Source organism: Aotus nancymaae, unplaced genomic scaffold, assembly GCF_030222135.1.
Source record: "Aotus nancymaae isolate 86718 unplaced genomic scaffold, 86718_ANA_hifiasm-v0.15.2.pri h1tg000108l, whole genome shotgun sequence".
Lineage (NCBI taxonomy): Eukaryota > Metazoa > Chordata > Mammalia > Primates > Aotidae > Aotus > Aotus nancymaae.
Genome location: NW_026988523.1, coordinates 39,894,678 through 39,919,093, shown reverse-complemented (window position 1 = coordinate 39,919,093; position 24,416 = coordinate 39,894,678). Strand labels below are relative to the sequence as shown.

General features: G+C 44.8%; 1 protein-coding gene across 1 annotated transcript; it reads right to left on the bottom strand.

Moving 5' to 3' along the window:
* Positions 1–374: 374 nt before the first annotated feature.
* On the bottom strand, positions 375–23,481 carry PCP4L1 (Purkinje cell protein 4 like 1). The gene is made up of 3 exons (XM_012449602.3): positions 23,413–23,481; positions 2,380–2,434; positions 375–1,775 (listed from the first exon to the last, which is right to left on the bottom strand). Exons 1-3 carry the CDS (start codon positions 23,419–23,421, stop codon positions 1,633–1,635), a joined length of 207 nt encoding a protein of 68 aa, XP_012305025.1. The 5' UTR covers positions 23,422–23,481; the 3' UTR covers positions 375–1,632.
* Between the last annotated feature and the right edge of the window lie 935 nt (positions 23,482–24,416).

Here is a 24,416-nt window from a genome sequence, read left to right as displayed (position 1 = left end):
GTGGTAAGAAGACAAAGCAAGAAGGAAATCTAAGATAGGTCATTTGGGAATCTGGAGCAAAAAAGACCAAGTTTGTTTTCAGAGGGATGTGTACCCAGCACGCTCTCAGCTGGAAGGAGAAAGGGAAGATGAGCACTCTTGCAGGTGCACCCTGGGGGCGGTGACAGCAACCCAGAGACAATGTGGGCGGCAAATCAAGGTGAGGGCAAGGTCGGTAGGGGTGGGGGAAGGCAGGGTTGGCTTCAGTCTGAAAATTGCTCAGGCAGTGTTAGCTTCTTGTGCCACCACACAATCAATGCAGTTGTTCCACCCCACTCCCTGAGGTCCCTCAGGCTTATATTCACATTCCTCCCAAGAAAAAACATTAGTAGAGGTTAAATGACCCCATTTGTGGATGGGATGGGGAGGTTTATTGTTGTAATTATTAAACATGCTAAAATCACAGAGTGGCTGTTCCATTTCTGCCCCGACTCCAATCCACGGTGGGGCAAATGGGAACTACAGGAGTCACTTGGTTTGTGTTGTCTCTGGGGATGGCTAGACTTGGGAAATAGTCAGGCAGGTCAGCAAAGCCCCAAGAATCCTTCATGTAGTACCCTTTTCCCAGCAGTAACGTGTTTCAGAGATTTCCCCTCCATTTTTCTTTTTTTTTTTTTTGAGATGGAGTTTTGCTCTTGTTGCCCAGGCTGGAGTGCAACCTCCACCTCCCGGGTTCAAACGATTCTCCTGTCTCAGCCTCCTGAGTAGCTGGGATTACAGGCATGTACTACACCCAGCTAACTTTGAATTTTTAGTAGAGATGGGGTTTCTTCATGTTGGTCAGGCTAGTCTCGAACTCCCCACCTCAGGTGATCCACCCACCTCAGCCTCCCAAAGTGCTGGGATTACAGGTGTGAGCCACCGCGCCCGGCCCCCCTTCTTCACTGTTCTTTCCTCCCTATATCTACCCTACTTCTCATTCCCCTACCTGTGGCCCTGGAACCTCTTCTGCTTCTGCCCCTTATGGTCCTAGACTAGATGATGAGGGAGCCTTGTCCTTGACACCTCCATTCCAGTCTCCCTTCCTTGGAACTAATCTATTTAGCATGCACTATGTGGTAAGCTGCTTGATTGAGGTCTGCCTAGGGAGAAAGGGAGGCCCCAGTCCCCACTGTGGCTTAGATCCTGGGAGGGGAAGTTGGAGTTGGTGCAGAAGGATCTGAAAGGGAAAAAAAAGTTACCTGAAGTGTGAATGCTGTAACTAGCAGAACAGTGCATATGTCCCACCCTCAGGTACTCTACTTTGAAGGCCTTCCCCTCCTTCCCACATTGTGGTTGTGGAGCTCTCTCAGCCTCAGAGCCTCTTGTTCAACTCTACAGGGCAGGCATAGCTACTGATTAAAGAACCTTATCCCAAGAAGAAATTGTTCCACCCTTAGACAAGCGGCTGCTGATTGAAGTCTTCATCTTCTCCACCTCTCTTGTGCCTCTACTTCTGTGATGGCTTAAGGGGGCCAGATACAAGAATATATAAGGGTTGAACTTGCCTCAAGGTAAGGCTAGAGGGACAAGGGACAAAGATGCATGGGAGCCAGGGCTTTGAAGAAGGAGAGAGAAGGGGCCAGGGTGAAGGTGAAGGGCGAGGCTGGCCATTCAGGAGCTGGTATCCTTTTTCCTTTTCTGAAATCGACGAAACTTGCCCTGAATAGCAAGGGCAGCCTTCTCTGTTTCTGGTGCTGTCAGATCAATGTCAATCTCCTCCTCCTCCTCCACCTTCTTGGCATTGCCAGCTTTTCCTGCAGATAGTTGGGAGACTCATTAATGAGTTAACCTGACCTGCTCCAGCCCCTTTCTCCAGGCCCCCAATACAGTGGGGTGAGGTCCATTTTGTGCCAGACTGTGGGATCCTCCAATTTTCGCTAGAACTATGAATGCCTCATAATTCCTCTAGAAGTTTGAGTCAAGGTACTTAGGCTGGGAATTAGCTATAGTTACTTAGAGGAGTTCTGCTACTCTTGAAACAAACAACAAATGTCTTCTTTTATCACTGATTCATAAATTGTACAGTTAAGTCCCAAAGCACAGTCACTTTCCTCAGCTTTCCCTCAATTTCTGATAGAGATAATGCTGGGACTTTTGATAAGTTTCTTATCTTGTACCCCTCTCCCCCAACACTCCAGACCCAGTTTCTAAAATCAAAGAGTAAATATTATAGGTTTACTTACTAGGAAAAATAGAAGGAAGCCTATAGATACAGTACTATAGTTCTAACCCAGTCCTTTGTTATCTGTGTTCTTATTCCTTTCATGCCTGACTTTAGGAAATTCCCGACTCTTTCTATTTGCCTTCATGTCTCTACAGTTACCTGCTCTATAAACAGCCTAGCCCAACCCTACTCACCTTTTTCCTCTGGGCCAGCTGCCTGGTTGGTTGCTGGGGATGTTTCAGTATTAAGCTGGAAAAAAAATCAGAATATCAGAATATTAGATATTCATGGAAATACTTTGAAGGTACCATCACCTTAGACCTCTTATATACTCTCAAACCCTCCTATTACCAGGTGCATTCCCTTAGTCTTTTGAAGAAGTGAGTCTGGAGATCAGAGACCAGACGAAAAGTCATCAAAATTTATTCAACAAAGATTTATTGATGCTAGAAAGTGTAGAGGACAAAACAGACAAAGAAATTCTGCTCTCATGGAGCTCACATTCCAGTATATACAGAGACAAATAAATAAAGCACATAAAATGACTACTATGATGATAAGTGCCATGGAGAAAAGGGAGGGAAAGGAGGTAGTAAGTACTGGGGTGGAAATGGAAGAATACAGTTTTACATAGAGTAGTCAGGAAAAGCTTCTCTGAAAAGCAGCTTTTGACCAAAGAGCTGAAGGAGATGAGGACGTCAGGCTCATAGATATCTGGCAGGAGTTTTCAAGGGCTCTGGGTTGGAAGTGTGACTAGCCTGTTTGCGGAATAGCAGACCACTGTAGCTGGAGTGGAGAGAGGAAGGAGGAAAGATTAAAGAAGATGAGAACATAGTTAACTGGGGGTGGAAGCAGATTATGTAGGGCTTTAGAAGTCTTTTTAAGGAGTTTGACTGTTACTACAAGTGAGATGAGAAGTCACTGGAGACCTCTGATTTGCATAAAAGGGAAATGAGAAAGGAGGCAGAAAAGTCTGTTAAGAAGGTATTACAGAAAACCAAGCAAGAAACGATGGTAGCTTGAATCAGCATGGTGGCGGTGAAGATGGTAAATGATTGGATTCTATATTTTCCAGTTATGACCAATATGATTTGTTGATTCAAAAAATGGCATTGTGAGAAAGAGAAAGGTCAAGGATGATTCCAAATTTTGGCCTGATGAACTGAAAAAAATAGAGTTGCCATTTCCTGAGATGTAGAAAAAAGGGAGAGGAGGTTTTAGGGGGAGGATAAGGAGCTTATTTTTAACAAGTTTGAGATGACTATTAATTATCCAAGAAAGATGCTTTTATAAACAATTGAATGTTCAAGTTAAAAAAGAAGGTCATGGGCTACAGATATAAATTAGGGAGCTATGGTATATGGATAGCTTTTAAAGCCATGAGACTGGGCCGGGCGCGGTGGCTCACGCCTGTAATCCCAGCACTTTGGGAGGCCGAGGCGGGTGGATCATGAGGTCAAGAGATCGAAACCATCCTGGTCAACGTGGTGAAACCCCGTCTCTACTAAAAATACAAAAATTAGCCGGGTATGGTGGCGCGTGCCTGTAATCTCAGCTACTCAGGAGGCTGAGGCAGGAGAATTGCCTGAACCCAGGAGGCGGAGGTTGCGGTGAGCCAAGATCGTGCCATTGCACTCCAGCCTTGGTAACAAGAGCAAAACTCCGTCTCAAAAATAAAAATAAAAATAAAAAAAATAAAGCCATGAGACTAAATGGGATCACAAAGAAAGTGAGTTCAGATAGAGAAGAGGATCAAATCCTAAGGCATCCCAGTGATTAGACTTACACAAATGAAGAAAAATCAAAACAAGGGAGAAGAGCCAGGTAGGAGAAAAGCCAAAATATTACAGTAATGTAGAAGCCATATGAAGAAAATATTTCAGAGAGTAGAGAATGACTATGTCTAATTCTGCAGGTAAGTCAAGTAAGATGAGAACTGGATTGACCATTGAGTTTTGCTGTGGGGAGATCACTGGTGACATTGATAAGAGAAGTTTCCATGAAAGAGGGGAGCAAGAGGAGGGAATGATTGTAATGGGCTCAAGAGGGCAGGCAGCAGCAAATATAGACATAATTCCAAAAACAGGGATGGGAGTATAACATTTGGCGGATAGGGGGGTCACAAGATCTTATTTAAGATGACAGAATTACAAAATGTTTGTGTTCTTATGGAAATGATCCAGTAGGCAAGTAAAAACTGTAGGACAGAAAGAGGATCATTACTGGAATAGGAGAGAGGGGGTGAGATCTAATGCATCAGTAGGTGGCTGGCCTTGAATAGGAGCCAGACTAGGATACCCACAGGAACTGGAGGGAAGGCAGAGCTTAGGGGCCCAGGTGTAAGCACAGGGAACATTTGGAGGGTCTCCCTAATTGCTTCTATTTTTTGAAGTAAAATGTGTAACAAAGTCATCATCCAAGAGGAGGAAGAAAGAGGTATTAAAGAAAGGAAGGTAGAAAGCAGGTATAAAATACTCATCTAGGAAAGTAGGAGAGTAAATGGACTAGGGAACAGTGATAGAGTTGCTGGGGACATTAAGGCCCCTCATAAGGCAGGAGATCACGAATTTGAAGTGAGACTAATCAGGTGATATGTATGCTTTTTTCTAGGTTTCCAGCTCAGATGGAGAGTTAAATTAAACGTAATAGTAAGGTCAGGTACAGTGGCATACAGCTGTAGTCTCAGCTACTTGGGAGGATCCCTTGAACCCAGGAGTTCAAGGCAAGTCTGGCAAGACATAGAAAGATCCTAGCTTTAAAAAAAAAAATACTAATTCCCCTTCCTCAGAATCATATTAATAAGGCTACTTCATCTGGACATTCGTCGGTCTCAAAGTATGTTTCATCTGCAGACAGAGTCACTCCTGCACTTGGTACATTTGGAGTCTGTTTATTCACTTCACAATTTTGAGTACTTTATATTTAACAAAATACAAAAACTGGGTGCTTTCATAAAGGTTTTCTCATCTAATTGTTGGAACAGCTTAGTGGAGTATTTAGGATTACCCCCCATTTTACAGATGTAAACCTTTGTTGAATGACTGCCAGATATAAGGGTTCTGTTTTAAGAAACTGATGGAATCCAATTTATGTTCTGTAGATTATGCTGTTTCCACCCCATTTCAATACTTATCAAGCACTTACTTGTGTTCAGCACTGTTCTATATGCTAAAGAGGTATAAAAGAAGCAAAAGATTCTTTCAACAAGTATGTCAGTGCCTAATCACATACCAAGTGTTTTTCTAGGCATTGGGCATACAGCAGTGAGCAAAAGAAAGTCCCTGTACTCATTCAACAAATACATCAGTTAGCGAAATAGCATAAAATAAAGCAGAGTAGTCAAGTCTCTCTGAAGACTGACATTTGAATAGAGGCTTTAATGATATGTAAGAACAAACTATGTAAATGTCTGGGAAAAGATCCTCTGGGTAGATGAAATATCAGTAGAAAGTCCCTGAAGCAGGTTTGTGCCTGTATGTTCAAGGAAGAGAAAAAAAAAACATCATGGGCCAGCTACAGTGGCTCATGGCTGTAATCTTAGCACTTGGGGAGGCCAAGGTGGGTGGATTGCTTGGGTCCAGGAGTTCAAGACCAGCCTGGGTAACAAGATGAAATACAATCTCTACAAAAACTACAAAAATTAACCATACATGGTGGTGTGCACTTGTGGCCCCAGCTACTCAGGAGGTTGAGGTGGGAGGATCACTTGAGCCTGGAAGGTGGAGGTTGCAGTGAGCTGAGATTATGCCACTGCACTTCCAGCCTGAGTAACAGAGTGAGAGAATTGGAAGGGTAGAGGAAAGAGAAAGGGAGACTATCATGGCTGAAGCTATGTAAGGGAGAGAATATAAGAAATGAGATTAGGTAGATAGCCAGAATATGTGTCTTTAAAACAGGGCAAATAATTTAGATTTTTTTCTAAGTTTATAAAAGGGGCATTATAGGGCCGGGCGCAGTGGCTCACGCCTGTAATCCCAGCACTTTGGGAGGCCGAGGTGGGTGGATCACGAGGTCAAGAGATCGAGACCATCCTGGTCAACATGGTGAAACCCCGTCTCTACTAATACAAAAAATTAGCTGGGCATGGTGGCGCGTGCCTGTAATCCCAGCTACTCAGGAGGCTGAGGCAGGAGAATTGCCTGAACCCAGGAGGCGGAGGTTGCGGTGAGCCGAGATTGCGCCATTGCACTCCAGCCTGGGTAACAAGAGCGAAACTCCGTCTCAAAAAAAAAAAAAAAAAAAAAAAAAAGGGCATTATACGTTTTGGGGCAGAGGAAAACATGGTCTGTCATATTTTTAAAGGATTGTTCTGACAGATGGGTAGAAAAGAGACTGGCTGGGTATGGTGGCTCATGCCTATAATCCCAGTACTTTGGGAGGTTGAGGTGGGAGGATCACTGGAGCCCAGGAGTTCATGGCCAGCTCAGGCAACATAGTGAGACCCCATCTTTATGAAAGGAAAGAAAGAAAGAAAGAAAAGAACAAAAGAAAAGAAAGGAAAAGAAAAGAAAAAAGAAAGAAGGAAGGAAGGAAAGAAAGGAAAGAAAGAAAATAGAGGAGCAAGAGAGAAACCAGGGAACACAATTAAGAAGGTCTTGCAGCTAGGTGCGGAGGCTCGTGCCTGTAATCCCAGCACTTTGGGAGGCCGAGGTGGGTGGATCACAAGGTGAGGAGTTCAACACTAGCCTGACCAACATGGTGAAACCCTGTCTCTATTAAAAATACAAAAATTAGCTGGGTTTAGTGGTGCGTGCCTGTAATCTCAGCTACTCAGGAGACTGAGGGAGGAGAATTGCATGAACCCAGGAGGTGGAGGTTGCAGTGAGCAACCTGCCACTGCACAGCAGCCTGGGTGACAGAGCACAACTCTATCTTGAAAAAGAAAAGTCGGGGCAGGGGGGTCTTGCAGTGGTACAAACAAGCAAGATGATGGGGCTTGGACTAGGGTGGTAGTGATGAAGATAATAGGAAGTATTAAAACTTAAAATAAGTTGGATCTGCCTGTATATTTTTGAGTAGAGAGAGCTCTATCAAATAGCCTTTCTTTAAAGGGCAGCAGAGAAATTGGACATTAGTTGGAGATGAATGTGGGGTTATGAGAGGGTTTGGTAAGATGGGAGATTTTAAATGCTGTTGGAAACAATTTAGTAGGGAAGAAAAAAACTGATGATACAGGAGAGGGGACAATTACCAGAGTGATGTCTTGAACGGGAAAGAGGAAATAGATCTGGTGCATAAGTGGAGGGGTTGCCCTTAGATAGGTATATAGACAGTTTACCTACAATATAGGAATAAAGGCATAGATGCAGGAAAGGTAGCAGATGTAGAAATGTATCGAAGTTTTCTTCTGATTGTTTCCATTGTCTCAATGAAACAAGACAGGTATCAGCTGAGAGTGAAGAAAGCACAGGAAGTATTAAATGTTTAAGGAAAGAGGAGAATGAGTGAAAGGATTATCTAAGAAAGTAAGAGCGTGAGTGAACTGGTGAGATATAGGATGAGGCAGGAGGATCACTTAAGCCCAGGGGTCCAAGACCAGCCTGAGCAACACAACAAGACCCTGAAGATGTAGCACAATTACCAGATAGCACAAAGGGCACATTGGGAGTTAATGGCCATGAATTTAAAGTGAAACTAATCAAGATACTGTTTCTATTTTCCAGGCTAAGTGATTTTAGAGAAGGACCCAAATAATATTTATTGTTTATTACATGCCAAACATTATCCCATCTAATCCTCTGAAATCTCTAAGAAGATGGCACCCTATTTTATAGTTGAGGAAAACAGGCTTAGAGAGATGTTAAGGAACTTGTCCAAGTCAAATCACACAATAGAAAACAGTGGACCTGGGTTTGGCACCCAGGTAGACCGACTCCATACCCCTAACCAACAGGCTGTACTGTCTCCATAAGACCAAATATTGTCACATGCTGACACAAATATGCTAATATGCTAACAATTACTGAATCTAAGTGGAAGACATATGGACATGTATTAAACTATTTTTTCTTTCCTTAAGGAATTGCTTTAATTTCTTTCTTTGGAGTTTTCATTGACAGTGTTTGGAGACACCACTAATTTTTATATATTGATCTTGTATCCAACAACTTCACTGAATTCATTTATTAACTCTAATTATTTGTTTGAGACAGGGTCTCACTATACAGCCTGGGCCAGTCTCAGACTGGTGGACTCAAGCAATTCTTCCTCCTCAGCCTCCTAAATAGCTGAGATAATAGGTGTAATGCTACTGCACCTGGCTTGAACTATTCTTTCAATTCTGGTAAATGGTTCCCATAAAACATTAGGAGGAAATAAGGAGAAAATCATTTAGAAAAAAAATTATTAAAAATGCTAATGCAATATTGTACTTGACATGGGAAAGTTTTTCAAACTAGGTTATAAATTATATGTTCCAAATTTTGTGTAAGATAAATATGTGTTTGTCTATGTACATATATACATTTCCCTTTTTTTTTTTTGTAAGAGATAAGGTCTTGCTCTGTCACCAAGCCTGGAGTGCAGTGGCACAATCATGGCTGACTGCAGCTTCAATCTCTCAGGCTCCAGTGATCTTCCCACTTCAACCTGGAAAGTAGTTGGGACTATAGTCATCCCACTATACCTGGCTAATTTTTATATTTTTTGTAGAGACTGGGTCTTGCTATGCTTCCCAGGCTGGTTTCAAACTCCTGGACTCAAGCAATCCTCCTGTCTCGGCCTCCCAAAGAGCTGGGATTACAGGAATGAGCCACCGTGCCAGGCCTATATACATTTTCATTTAAAAATCTGGAAGAACATACATAAAGATGTTCTTGAAACCCTATGGAATTCCTGCTTGTTCCCCTTTGACCAAAAGAAAGATTCCATGTGAGGAAGGACTGTTCCTGAAACTTAGGAGACTGGCCCAGTTGTTATTCTTTCTCTCCCCATAATCTCTCTGTTGTCAAATGTTTTTCTTTTCTTAATTTTGTACATAATAGATAGGATATCCTAGTAGTTACTGAGATGACACCTCCTACAGGAACACTGTCATCACAAGAGGTTTGTCCACAGTACAAAAGTATGACCTGGCCAGGCACCGTGGCTCACGTCTATAATCCCAGCACTTTGAGAGGCTGAGGCAGGCTGATCATTTGAGGTCAGGAGTCCAAGACCAGCCTGGTCAAGATGGCGAAACCCCATCTCTACCAAAAACACAAAATTAGCTGGGCATGGTGGCGGGCAACTGTAATCCCAGCTACTGGGGAGGCTGAGGCAGGAGAATTGCTTGAACTGTGGAGGTGGAGGTTGAAGTGAGCTGAGATCGCACCACTGCACTCCAGCCTGGGTGACAGAGTGAGACTCTGTCTCAAAAAAAACAAAAAAAAACAAAAGTATGACCTGGATGGAGTGTGCAGTTAATATGATAACAGCAACTGTCCAGATGAGAGGGTCATAGGTTAAGAGGCAAATTCTATAGTCTCATAATTTCTGACTTCAAAGCCTATGCTCTTTTGCCAGTAAATCTCAGACTCTGATCCACGATTTAGCCATTATCCCCCTGTCTGACTCTAAGCCTGTTCCCTTAATCCATCAGATCTTTTCTCTCACCCCGACCCCTCCTCTCTGAAGGAAAATCTGGGCACTGACTCTAAATATCTTCCCTCAGGTGGCTGTTTCCTCTATGTTCCTTCTTATATCAGCGGACCTTGAGAATCCTAAGCAGGAATATGTGCCAGGACTAAACCACACAGGCTGCCACTTTTCCTCTGCCCTGCCAGCTGCTTCCCCTCCCCATCCCCTCCTGAGATCACTGGTGTTGGAACGGAGCAGTGGCTCAGCTGCCCTCTGGTCCCCCAATCCCCGGGGTTTCCAGCTTCATTTAGGTTAAATTTATGAGAGATAATAATCTAAAAATGGGGGTCTCCACTTGGGAAACCAGAAAAGGATGCTGTAAGGAGAAGAAAACTCCTATTCCTCACAATGCCCCTTGAAATCTCCCTCTCACCTTCTGCTGAAAAGGGTACAGGGGTTTTTATCTCCTGCCCCTCTTCCTCCTTTCTCTCTAGCCAGTTCTCAAAATAGCCACTCTAGATACTCTTCTGGATTTAGTTATTTGTGATTTGCTGAGGTTAGGGGTGGGGGCAGTTAGATCACAAGTTGCCTGCTCCCACCCTCTTTATGGTGCTCAGTCCTTTATTAGTCCCTGGCCTCTGCCCCAATCCTCTTGTTTATCTTCTAGAATCACAGCAATTTTAGATGAATTAAGGTCCTCTGGTATATGCATCTGCAAGCCATCAGACTAACCATACTTCACATAAACAAAGGAGGCATGGAGGGCCACTCTGGGTGAACTAGAAACCACATACTCTACTGTTTCTTACAAAAAATCATACCTCCAGAGGAGTGAGGCCAAACTGCAAGAACTGTAACAGGTCAGCAATTTTCAGCTCCTCATTGCAGCCAGGTATGGATCACAAACCTCTCAGGTGCTCCTCTACTCTTTTTTTTTTTTTTTTTTAGATGGAGTTTTGCTCTTGTCGTGCAGGCTGGAGTGCAATGGTGCAACCTCAGTTCACTGCAACCTCCACCTCCCGAGTTCAAGTGATTCTCCTGCCTCAACCTCCCGAGTAGCTAAGACTACAGGCATGTGCCACCACTCCCAGTTAATTTTTGTATTTTTAGTAGAGGGAAGGTTTCACCATGTTAGCCAGGCTGGTATCGAACTCCTGACCTCAGGTGATCCACCTGCCTTGGCCTCCCAAAGTGCTGGGATTACCCAAGTGAGCCACCATACCCAGCCTTCTATTCCTTTCAATACTGAGCTTTTCTGACCAGAAACAACAATGAAATGGTTTAGCAAATCCTTCCTTCTCCTTATAGGACCCATCTAGGGGAACTGGAAGAAAGCAAGGATTTCAGAATGTCACCTTACTTTATATATGTGAGCAATCATGTATAATACACTATGTGCCAGCTACTTTTCTAAGCACTTTACAAACACTAACACATTGAATAATTATAGCAGACCTATAAAATAGGGTATAATTATTATTTCTATTCCACAGAGAAGGAAATTGAAGTTGAGAGGTTATCTTGCCCAGAGTCATAGACCAAACAAGCCACAAAGCTAGGATTTGAACCCAGGCAGCCTGGCTCTAGTGTCCATGCTCTTGATCATTATGCTACGCTCTTTCTCGATGTCCAATCAAACGCATGGGCATGTATAGGTGTGTATGTGCATGCGTGTACAACACTATCTTCACATATACTCCACAAGGAACTTAGGGAACAGGGTTCAGTCCTGCCATTATGGAGCAATTTTACATGTTATTAATATTTGACAACCTGATCCCAGACTATGCCTGTCACTCAGATTTCTGCTCATTGATCTATCCACCCTGATTCCGGTTTTCATCTTAATGGTTCTCAGTGGGTCTCCTGACACACGAGGCTGACTCCTAGAGGACAGCCATAGTTTACATGTGTTCTTTACTCACAGAGCCACAACCCGGCCCTTCAGAGTCTGAGAATTCCATGTGTAGGATCATCCTACTGGCTTCCATTTCAAGCATTCAAGCCTGTTATTCCAAGTTTCTAGTGAGCTTGGAGGTTGGTTCAGTTCAGCCTTGCTGCCCACACAGGACTAAATGGGATTTTTGGTTTGTTTTTTTTTTAAAACATATTCTCACTGAAGCAATACTCCAGCCTTGGCCTCCCAAAGTGCTGAGATTACAGGTGTGAGCCACCTGCACCCCACAAGCTGGGACTAAAATGCTTCTCATTTCTCAATAGATACCAAACACTAATTAGCAACTGTGAGGCCCATCAACTCTTTTCCCTAATTTATTCTCCCCAGAGGGTTCTAGTTTCTTTCCTTGCCTACCTTTCTATATTTATTTTCTCCTTGCCTCTGAGCCTGATGTGTACCAATGTTCCATTCCATCATCTTGCTGATGCTGTCAATTCCCCATGAGTACTCTTTTGTTTCCTCTGCAGCTCAAAGTTGCGGATTCTCCCTTCCCATGGGGAAGAAGGAAAGGGAGAGACTTATTGGCTTAAGGATCCTTTTTTCTTTAGGCTTTGAGATTGCAGACAGGAACATGACATAGTAACATTCCCCCTTTCCCTAATACTTTCCCCAGGAGTATCTACCCTTTTCATTTCCTCCCACTTCCAGGAAAGAGAAGCACCACACACTTGCCCTGTCCACTTCCTCCCAGAGCATTTGTCAGCATTGAAATGATATCTTGTCCTGCCATCTGAGCGCTAGATCCCATACTCTTCTCCTCCTCAGGAATCTTGACAATCAGTTCCCTATACTCTTACATATAAAGCTTTCCTCTCTAAGAAGTAAATAAATATATGACTTAAGGATGTCAGTTAAAAAATAAATAGAGCCTTCCTCAACCTGAATTTCTTTTCCAACTACCATTAGAGAAGAAAGAAGTAGGTCTAGGAAAGTAGAAATTGTCAAGATTGGGGAATACCAATTTTTTTTTTTTTTTTTTTGAGATGGAGTTTCACTCTTGTTGCCCAGGCTGGAGTGCAATAGCATAGTCTTGCTCTTGTTGCCCAGGCTGGAGTGCAGTAGCATAATCTTGGCTCGCTGCAACCTCCGCCTCCAGGATTCAAGCAATTCTCCTGCCTCAGCCTCTCGAGTAGCTGGGATTACAGGCATCCACTACCACACCCGGCTAATTTTTGTATTTTTAGTAGAGATGGGGTTTCACCATGTTGGACAGGCTGGTCTCGAACTCCTGACCTCTGGTGATCCACATGCCTCGGCCTCCCAAAGTGCTAGGATTACAGGCATGAGCCACCGTGCGCAGCCCTTTATTATTTTTTGAGACAGGGTCTTGCTCTGTTTCCAGGGCTGGAATGCAGTAGTACAATCTCAGCTCACTGCAACTTTGGCCTCCTGGGCTCAATCAATCCCCCCACCACCTCAGCTTCCTCAGTAGCTGGGACCACAGACACACACCACTACTCCTAGCTAATATTTGGATCGTTTGTAGAGATTGGGTTTTGCCATGTTGCCCAGGCTGGTCTCAAACTCCTGGGCTCAGGCAGTACTCCTGCCTTGGCCTCCCAAAGTGCTGCGATTACAAGTGTAAGCCACCACGCCCAGCCCCAAATCCTTAATACAACCTAAAAGGCTCTACATTATGCAGCCTCTGATTACCTCAACAACCTCATCTCTGGAACATACTATGTTCCCTCCCACCTCAGGACCTTGGCATATGGTTCCCTTATCCCTGCTTCCTTTTTATGTCATTAATTCCTATTGATCCTTTACACATGAGTTACACTAAGTATTTTTTAAATAAATGAAGGGAGCTCTCTGTTTTATTTGAAATCTCATCTAAACTTCTGAAATCAAATTTGTTTTCAGTCAGTTGAGGGCTTCCATTCTGTAGTCAGTTCAGAGGTTATGGAAAAGTGATTCTTAGAAGCCAGGTCATTGCTTTCCTTTACTTTAACATATGTGCCTGAAAAAGAGCTGAGAATGAAGGAAAGACCTTCTCATGAAGTATATTTCATGTTACCTGTACTACAAGTACAGGTAACAGATAAGACATATTACCTGTACAAGTACAGGTAATATGAAATATACTTCATGAGAAGTACCTGTAATATGTCTTAGTATCGGTAATATGTCTTACCTCCCCTTCCCCACCCTCAGCACCCTGCTTGATTTTATTTCCTTTGAAGCAAGGTCCCTGTTTTCCATTTGTGTCTAGCCTACAATAACTAAAACCCGTGTCTTGTAACAGTAGGTACTCAATGAATGTTATGTGAATTAAAATTTGCTTAAGCCTTACCATCACATAGAGGATGAAGATAAAAGAAAAAATAAAATTCTCTTAGGTTTCAAATTTCTAGGAGCATCATTGTGGCATACTAAACGGAGTCAGTCAGATCTAGGTTCATACCCTGGATCTGCACTGACTATCTGTTCAAATATCAGCTCTGCCATTGCTAGCTGTGTGACATTGGGTAAATTACTTAGCTTTGCTGTGCTCAGATCTCTCATCTGCAGAAGAGAGATCATATCTACCTTGAACGGTAAAAGGGCAGTGCACGGTGGCCCATGCCTGTAATCCCAGCACTTTGGGAGGCTAAGGTGTGTGGATCACTTGAGGTCAGGAGTTCGAGATCAGCCTGACCAACATGGTAAAACCCTGCCTCTACTAAAAATACAAAATTAGCTAGGTGTGGTGGTACATGCCTATAATCCCAGCTACTTGGGAGGCTGAAGTAGGAGAATCTCTTGAGCCCAGGAGGCAGAGTTTGTAGTGAGCAGAATTGTGCCATTGCACTCCAGCCTGGGCAACAAGAGCAAAACTCCGTCTCAAATTTAAAAAAAAAAAAAAAAAAAAGGTAAAAGAAGCTAGAGAAAATGTATGTAAAATACCTAGCACATATTGCAACAAATAGTTATTATTCCAAAGTAATATCACCTGGGGTTGAATATAACAATAGGTTTAGGTCAAGATGCTGAGGTACTGCAGGGTTTAAATACTAGAATCAGAGAGTGAGTTGCCACAGAGTAGATCTTCTCTAAGTGGAACTGAAAGAGGAACAGAATACCTGGGATTGTTTGAAGGGCCCTGGAGGCTTATTCTGCTATCATAGGAGTTTCCTAAACGCTCTTTTTTCCCTCTAAACAAACTCTAGAAATCACAATCTCCCTGTCTTCCCAATGTCTCCCCAAAAGTGCTGAGAATGGCTGTAAACCTCTGGGAACCCTGAGATATCTCTTTTTTTAAGTTATACACCACAGGGAGAAGGAGATTAGTGCTCAGGAGTAAACAAACTATATCTCCTTGATTGAGTCCACTTTGGTATCATGAAAATGATTGTATAAGTCTATTCCTTGCCTCACAAGATAGTATTGTTGGCCAGGCACAGTGGCTCACGCCTGTAATCCCAGCACTTTGGGAGGCTGAGGCGGGCAGATCGCCTGAGGTCAGGAGTTCGAGACCAGCCTGGCCAACATGGTGAAACCCTATCTCTACAAAAAATATAAAAATTATCTGGGCATGGTGGTGGGCACCTGTAATCCCAGCTATTCAGGAGAATGAGGCAGGAGAATTGCTTGAACCCAAGAGGTGGATGGTGCGGTGAGCCAAGATCACGCCACTGCACTCCAGCCTGGGCGACAGAGCCAGACTATGTCTTAAAAAAAAAAAAAAAAAAGATAGCATTGTGGTGGCAAGACACCTAGACATTCAAAAAGGTAGCAAGTTTGGTGCTGTTTTTCTGCTGCCACTATTGGGGAACAGATACCCTATAACTCTAGGTCCAACTCTCCCTGCTCCCTTCTTGGGCTGTGTTTCTTCCTTCTTTTGTGGCTTTCATCTTTAATAGCGTTGCCACAGCAACCATTGTCACCAGAAAAGGGAAGATAGTGTCACCCCTTCTGCTCTAAGCAGTGAGTTAGAACCTGGGAAAGGATCAACTACCCAGATTTCCCCATATTCCTCAGCCCACTGGGCTCTTTAAAGAGAGATCACAGGCTGTTACCAGCAGCAACAAACAGAAACAAGGATCGCCTCACCATACCTAGACCACCTATACCTGCATTTGCATGACATAGCTTGGATGCTGTGCAAATAAAAACACATTCTAAGCACATTTGGGTACTTACTGCCAGAATTAGTTTAGATAGACAGAGGAACTCAGAATCCTGTCCTACAGTCCAAGGCAGAAAAACCTAAAAAGGGACTGAATCCTAAAAATCCTAAATACTAGCCTTTAAAAATCTCTTTCCTTGCCTTTGTATTGACGTAAATCCTAGGCTTCACAGGCTCCCTGCTTGCTCTAGAGGTGCAGGAAGTGAAGGGGGACAGGAGTTAGTGGATCTGCTTCTAAGTGGTAACAAAGAGGCTTGCACCCTCCTACTCCACCCCTGGGACCCTTCTATCCCTTCTGACACATTCTCCTCCAGTGTTAAATGAAGGTAACTGCTAAAAAAAACCTTATAGAGGCCTCTGGGATCCTCCAGTGCCCCTGGAAGACCCTAGACTGCTGTTTTTGGAGCACTGTTGGAACCGTTTCAATTCTTTCAGTGCAGCAACCAGCTGCAGTCCTCAAACAGCTTCAGAAAGACTTGCTCAAGGTCACCCTCAAGATAATAACAGAAAAAGAACTAGGAATCCTACTCCAGGTTCTATATACACACATTCCTCTCTTAATATATAGACTACTTCCCCAATGCCCTATATCTCAGATGCATCCTAAGACAGAAATAGAACCTAAACAGCTCTAGCTCCCAAGCCCCCTTGTCTGATCCGCCCCTCTTAGCCACCCCACCCCTGTTTCCTGGAATAGAAGTACCCCCCAACTGGAGTCAGAGGCAGAATTTCTTGGCCATGCCAGCTCATGTATGCAGTGAGTCAACAGCCCCAGCCTGTTCCCCCCGACCCCCCCGCATGGGCTGCCACAGTTTAATAAGTGGTTATTTGTGGTGCTCTGCACATAGCTTAAAGCTGTGCCTTTATCCCATACTAGGGGATAGGGAATGGGGGAGAGAGAGAAGTACCAAAGCATCATTTATTACTATAATCTTCAATGTGCATCCCACCCATGGTGTTAATGTCCCAAAATAAACGTATTACTCCCCCCTGCAGCCTGCAAAGCAAACACTCAGCTGGAGGACTTTGTGTGGGAGGGAGGCAGCACCAGAGACAACAAAACGGTAAATGGCGCCCCTTTTCCTGGGGTAGGGTACTGGGAAATCTAGGTGAACATGCCTTCAGGAATAAACCTGGAGGGAAACAGCAATCAGGCTTCAGTGAGGAGACTGTGATGAGGTCTAGATTTCTATGTACTTGTTTATGGGCACCTTTTAGGGATGTAGATCTCTCAGAAAAGTGGTTTTGAGGCCAGGTGCAGTGGCTCACACCTGTAATCCCAACACTTTGGGAGGCTGAGGCAGGTGGATCACCTGAGGTCAGGAGTTCAAGACCAGCCTGGCCAACATGATGCAACTCCGTTTCTACTAAAAATACAAAAAAAAAAAAAAAAAAAAATTAGGTGTGGGGTAAGATGCCTGTAATCCCAGCTACTTGGGAAGCCGAGGCAGGAGAATCACTTGAACCTGGGAGGAGGAGGTTGCAGTGAGCTGAGATCACACCACTGCACTCCAGCCTGGGCAACAAGAGTGAAACTCTGTCTCAAAAAAAAAAAGAAAAGTGGTTTTGGATCTGCTCTGATTTAGCTTACTTTTATATCTAAAATAATTCCAGTGCAAGTCAAGCCATTTTGAGCAGCAGGTCTGGAGTATGGATTTAGAAAATCATGCATTCAGGATGCTTGAATCCCAGCAGGCTTTCATCACTTACCTTGCCAGGCTAATGCATTCTTCTTTCCCCATCTTCTTGCTGTTTTTTGTTTTGTTTTGTTTTTTTCCTGAGACAGGGTCTTGCTCTGTTGCTCAGGCTGGAGTACAGTGGCACAATCACGGTTCACTGCAGCCTGAACCTCCTGGACTCAAGCAATCCTCCCACCTCAGCCTCCAAGTAGCTGGTGCAAACCACCATACTTGGCTAATTTTTTATTTTTTTGTAAAGACAGGGTCTTGCTATGTTGCCCAGGCAGGTCTCAAACTCCTGGGCTGAAGCAATCCTTCCACCTCAGCCTTCCAAAGTGCTGGGATAATAGGTATGAGCCACCACGCCTAGCCTTACTGTTCTCTTCCCAAAGCCTTTGTACTCCCTACTTGGAAGTCAAGTGGCCAAACGAAAGAGGACTGAATATTCAGAGGCTATTTGGTCACCAGGTGCACCAATTTTACTTAGACACCTGCTTTCCTGCAACTATGGGAATCAATGATGAACACTGAAATTAAGAACCCATGAAAAAAGGGCCTCCAAGCTCCCTACTTCCTTCACTCCCATCAGCTTACCTACTCCACCCCAGTACATTTTCTGCACCCATTTTTAAGATGACTAGGCACCCTGCATAAGAATGGATAGTACCTGCCCTGACTAGTATCCTACCAGTTTGTACCCTGTTGATAAAATATTATCTAATGTTGGTCTCTTGTCTCTATCCTCTTGCTCAGCATTATTAGATCACACTGCTTATATTTCTTTTACGTGAGTGAGAGAGACAGGGTCTCTATCACCCAGGCTGGGGTGTAGTGGTGTCATCGTGGCTTACTGCAGCCTCAACCTCCCAGGCTCAAGAGATCCTCTCACCTCAGCCTCCCACATAACTGGGATCACAAGCATGCACCACCATGCCCAGCTAATTTTTTAATTTTTAGTAGAGACAGGGTTTTGCCATGTTGCCTGGGTTGGTCTCAAACTCCTGAGCTCAAGCAGTCCTCCCACCTCAGCCTCCAAAAGTGTTGGGATTACATGCGTGAACCACCACACTCAGCCAGACTGCTTATATTTTTTTTTTTATATTTTTTTGAGACAAAGTCTCACTCTGTCCCAGGCTGGAGTGCAGTCGTGTGATCTCAGCTCATTGCAACCTCAGCCTCCCAGGTTCAAACAATTATCCTGCCTCAGCTTTCTGAGTAGCTGGGATTACAGGCGCCCACCACCATGCCTGACTAATTTTTGTATTTTTAGTAAAGACGGGGTTTCACCATATTGGCCAGGCTGGTCTCAAACATCTGATCTTGTGATCTTCCCACCTCGGCCTCCCAAAGTGCTGGATTACAGGCCTGAGCCACCATGCCCAGCCTATATTTCTTACAGAGTACTTGAAGCCAGGGGTGGTGGCTCACACCTGCAATCCTAGCACTCTGGGAGGCCGAAACAGGTAGATCACTTGAGGCCTGGAGTTTGAGACCAGCCTAGTTAACATGGTAAACCTCGTCTCTACTAAAAAAAAAATACAAAAATTACCCAGGCATGGTGGCACACAACTGTAATCCCCGCTACTCTGGAGGCTGAGGCAGGAGAATCATTTCAAGCCAGGAGGCAGAGACTGCAGTGAGCTGAAATTACATCACTGCACTCCAGCCTGGGTGACGGAGTGAGACTCCATCTCAAAAAAAAAAAAAAAGGAAAACACTTGAGGCCAAGCATCGTGGCTCATGCCTGTAATCCCAGCACTTTGGGAGCCTGAGATGGTGAATTGCTTGAGCTCAGAAGTTCAAGACCAGCATGGGCAACGTGGTGAAACCTGTCTCTATAAAAAATACAAAAAAATATTAGCCAGGCATGGTGGTGTGCACCTGTGGTCTCAGCTCCTCGGGATGCTGAGGTGGGAAGATTGCTTAAGTCCAGGAGCTCGAGGCCAGTGAGCCGTGATTGTGCCACTGTACTACAGCCTGGGTGACAGAGAACCTGTCTCAAAAAAAAAAAAAAAGTACTTGAAATATACTCATTAAAAGGTTGCATGCTAATCAAATAATTCTGTATTTACCAAAGTAAAATGTTGAAGGAGTCCTGTGGAATGTTCCTTTAGAATGAGAAGTCAGAAGTACTGTGCCCTAGCCTTGGTTCTAGTACTGCGTAAACGGGTAAGTTTTGGGCCCCAGTTTCCTCACCTGTAAAATGAGAAGATTGGACCAGATGATCTTTAGGGCTCCTTAACAAATCTAAAATTGCATCGCTAAAATGTTTTGATATTTTATTTGAGGTTTTCTTGGTGAAAGATATCTTTCTATTTTGAGGAATTTTTTGCAGAACTAAGTTTATTTTTCTCTATGATAAAATAGACTCATGAAAGACAATTTAGAAATAGAGAAAAGTAAAAAGAAAATAGAGGGAGGCATTCACAGAACCACCACCTTGAAGAGATAATTATTCATCTTCATCCTCTGCCTGCAACCCTATCTCCACCACTTCCATCAGTTAAGACTCTTCATGGGCAGACATGAAAGATGCATCAGGTTTGTGTATTTGGACTTCAGCCATATTACTTATGGCTGCCTAACCCTATAAAGACGATATTCTAAGAGCTAACAAATCACAGCTGTAGTTGAGAAAGAATCATCCATATTTCCAGGTCACAGGACGACAAAGTCATCCACTTCTACCCGCCAGAGGCTCCTGCCTAAACAGCTAAAACCAGTAACATAAATGGGAGACTAAAAAAGGGATGAGCAAGTTCTGTTTTTCCTCACTCCAAGTCAGATGTTTCCAGAGGTAGAAGGCATTTCAATATCAGTAAGTGACCAGCCTTCCTATTTTGTATATCCAGTATAACCAAAATAAAAGTAACATACCAATGAGAGAGAGAAACTTGGATCTCCTCCAAGTCCACACCAGGTTCCCTAACAACTGATTCAGGAGACATAACAGAATAGTATCACTCTAACTGAACGTCCCTTGTTGGGAAGGTGGCAGATGCAGACAGATGTGCACAGAAGAGAGGGTGTGAATCTTTAAAGTGTGATATCCCATTCTCGTTAGGTAAGAAGAGAGCAAGCAGGATAATGAAGGAGCACCAGGTCTAAGCTCTCCCCTAAATGACATTTCTAGTTGATCTGTCCCTTGCTCCAGCCCCTGCCAGCCAAAACACAGGACAGACACCATGAGGATTGTCACCAGTGGTCCATGACTCCCATTTCAGCAGAATGACTGCTGGACCAAGGGATTTCCCCAGCGAGGCTCCTCACAGATGAGAAATGCAACAGGATTACAAAAGAACAAGCAATTCTGCTTTAAGCAGCCAGCTACACTGGATGACAAAGGGTTATAGGAAAGAGCCCTCAGAGACTGAACACATCTCCCATTCCCATGCATTACTGAAACTAGGAAAAAGTTATTAAATCATAGGAGATAGCCTGTGATCCACAGCAATCAAATCCTGCCTGCAGCTGTGAATGCAGACAAATTGGAGATGAGTCCCTGCAGCTCCTTCGTGCACAAACGCTCGTGCACACACTCACGGGGAAATGCTCTACTGCAGTAATCAGTGACAGCAAGAGCCACAAAGGCAAGGCAGAGCCAAAGATCCTCCCCAGCAGCCCCACCAGAACCCCTGCACTGTTGGTTGTTCTAGGTCTGGAGACTCTTCCCTGGTTTTGTTCTTCAGTTGAAATAGGAGTCTCTTAAAGACATCCCAAATAGTCTCATTTCATGCAGTTTCTCTGAAGTAAGAAAATAAGCAGTTGGGGGAGGCGAAACTTACGTAAGCTTCAAGGTACACAGGGCTTTCCTGAGCTGGGCTCTTCAGCCCCCATGGGGCTGGGCTGAGAGAAATGAAGCAGTTTGGAGTCTCCCTAGAGCTCTGGGCAACACTTCCACCTTCTATCACAACTTTTACAAGAGGAAGAAAATAGGCTAGGTCTCGGCCTCTAGAGAAGCGGAGACCCCTTTGTGACCTGATTCAGAAACAGCTGCTTCTGGATTTTATAAGTACTCATCCCTGAGACCAGGCTCAGCTCCGTATTAGGAGGCAGCTTCTACAAGTAAATTGCTAGTTAAAACCAGTTCGCTCTGAGAGCCTAGGAGGCTGGGCAGCCTTGTATACACTGACAGTCTTCATCTGTGGACCCTTCTCTCTTCATTCTACTGAGCCCCTAGCCCTGAAGGCTAACCAAATTCAGCTGCTGAGTCAGGAGGCAGCCTGAGATTTGACTTTCCCCTCAAACACCAAATTGTTTTATTTGCCACACAACAGGCTTATCATTCCACCAAATACCACCCTAAATGCCAGCCCCTATAGTGTGTCCTACAAAGGGGCTGTGCACTTCCCCCAAAAAGCACAGCCTAACCACAAATCCTCATGTTGGCATAGCCTTCAGATCACAAACTCCCAGGGGATGGCTTGGATTACAACTTTCAGATTTAGAAATGCTCGGGGTAGGAGGAGTGGTATGAACCCTAGACCTCAGTGAAAAGAGAGCAAAGAAAACCTCTCTTCCCATGTTAGAACTGAAAGAGGACGTTGATGCATTTTTTTTCTTTTCTGTCTGAAAGATTGCCATCATCAGAGTCACAACCAGCTGAGGGACTGGAAACCACTGTGGTTCATCTGCAGCCCCCAAACTAGCTGAATTTTCCAGGATAAAATTAGTGAACATGGCAACCAAGACAACACAGCAGTCGGCACTAATTAGCTCCCTGGGTGACAACTTTTGGTAGGAGTCAGTAGAGATCTTCATTTTTAGTATCTAAACTGGAACCCAGGCTCCAGGGTCCTATTCCTTCAGTAATCTAATGTCTTTGGGAATTCTTGTTAAATTTCTGTAATACTCTAATTAAAAAAACAGAAAAAAAACAGAAACAGAAAGATAATAGCTAATACAAAGTGCCAGGTCCTGTTCGAAGTATTTGGCATTTATTATCTCATTTAATTATTACAATAACCAATAATAACTCCATTTTGTAGATAAAAAATGAAACAAAGGTTTTGTACTTTGCCTACATCACAGGTAAGTAGCAGAGCTACATACATATCTGACATATAGCGGAGGAGCTGGATTTAACACAACTATGTGGGTACCAGGAAAGAGGTTGCAGAGGGCAAGCTTGTGATGCCACTACCCAGACTGACTTCACTTGGGAAGGCTGATCCTTGTTTTTGGAAACGAGACTGTGTCTACAAAAAGACAATGGGAGGCGTCTTTCCAAAGTCTCTGCTTTGACCACCCCCCCGCTCCCCTACCCCATGAACAGTGTTCTTTGAAAACAGTAAATCAGTTAATGGAATGGGTCTGGCCACGATGAACACCACAGAGCCTGCTGGAAGACCTAGTTTGTAACAAGCACTGCAGAGGGAAGTCTCTTCTTGAAGGGGACATCTCCCCAGGTGCTGGCAGGGGCTTCTGAATATCAGAAAAGGTCCCTCCAACGTTCCTGACTGAATGAGTGCAGGGCAGGATGCCACGTTTCTAAAAGGGAATAGCGGCCCTCCCCGGGGGCCAGGGATGGAGTTCTTGTTAGAGGCTACATAAGGAATGCGAGAGCCTTACATCCCTAGGAGAGAGGGAATAGAAGCGAAGTGAGGGGGGTATGGGGAGCCAGAATAACCTCGGGCAGTAAGACAGATGCAGAGGGCAGTATCCCGAGGGGATGACCTACCACCTGAGAGCTCAGCATCCCCCCCGACTCTACAGCCGATTCTCGTTACCCCCAAAAGCCCCGTCCACAGTAGGGAGACTGAAAGCTCCCCGCACCCCGCCTTCCAATCGTTTCCCAGCGCCCCGAGGTGGGAGCTTTCCCTGGAGGGTTCTCCAGGCTGCCTAGCTTTCCCTCGCCTCCCTGGGATCCCGAGCTGCAGCCCCCTCCCCGCCGCAGCCCTGCCGAGCTGGGGGCCGCGCCGCTCACCTCGCTCATCTCCACAGCCGGACAGCGCGCGCAGGGCGCGACACGCACAGGTGAGGCGAGGGGCCCTCGGGGCTGCGCGAGCGATGGCTGAGAGTTGCCGGGCTCTGCGGCAGGGGCTACGGCTGACCAGCAGAGGAGTTAGTACGGAGAGCCGCTGCTCTGGTGCTGGCACCCGGGATTCTCGGCGACCAGCTCCTACCGGAGCACCCTTCTCGACCCGTCCTGTCAGAGCCCCTCCGCGCACCGCCTCCGGCCCCACCTTTTATACTCAGCTTGGTACCCGCCTCCAGCCCGACCAATAGTAGCGTCTCCAACCGTAGAGTGACAACCGTTTGCATCCAATGGTGGCAGGTTTAGAGGTCTGCTGTATTTCCAAACTAGGGTAAGGCAGAGAGCGGGAAGGAGGGGGAGGCCGTCGGGGGATGCGGGGACGAAAATGAAGTAGGGGGAGCAAAGAAGGAGAGGGAGGAAGGAGAGGTACACGAAGGAGGCAAGGAGGGAAAGATAAGGAAGGAGTGTGTGAGTCTCAGAAAGAGGAGAAGAGCTGGAAGGAAATCAAGAAGGTGCACGGAAAGCAGGAAACAGCGAATGAAAGAGATAAAGCTAAGAGATGTTGCAGATTAAGATTTAGTAGTAGGATGTCACCCTGGACAGGGGAACAGCACAAGAGAGTGAGGAAGGCTGGGGGGGCGGGGAGCGGGGAGAGAGAGAGAGAGGGAGGGAGGGAGGCTGGAGCAAATGGACAGGGTTCTTTGGCAAAGAACAGGGAAATTGTGAAGGGCCTGTTTGATGTGCAAGATCATAGATCTTAGCAGTTGGAAGACATTTTAGGATTCATCAAATCTTACCTCCCACACAATGCAAAAAACAAAAAACTCTCCAATAAAATGATGGTCTCCAGTGTCCACTTGAATAGGTAAATGACTCCCCACAAAAGTTAATTTACTACTGCTTATTCATTCAATCTCAGTCTGACAATGTGCTCTCCAATGTGCCAAGGCTGT

Excerpts from the sequence above, each read along its gene's own strand:
- PCP4L1 (XM_012449602.3), bottom strand. Across the intron at positions 1,776-2,379 it reads AGCTGGCCCAGAGGAAAAAG|GAAAAGCTGGCAATGCCAAG; the intron begins GTGAGTAGGGTT and ends AACTATCTGCAG.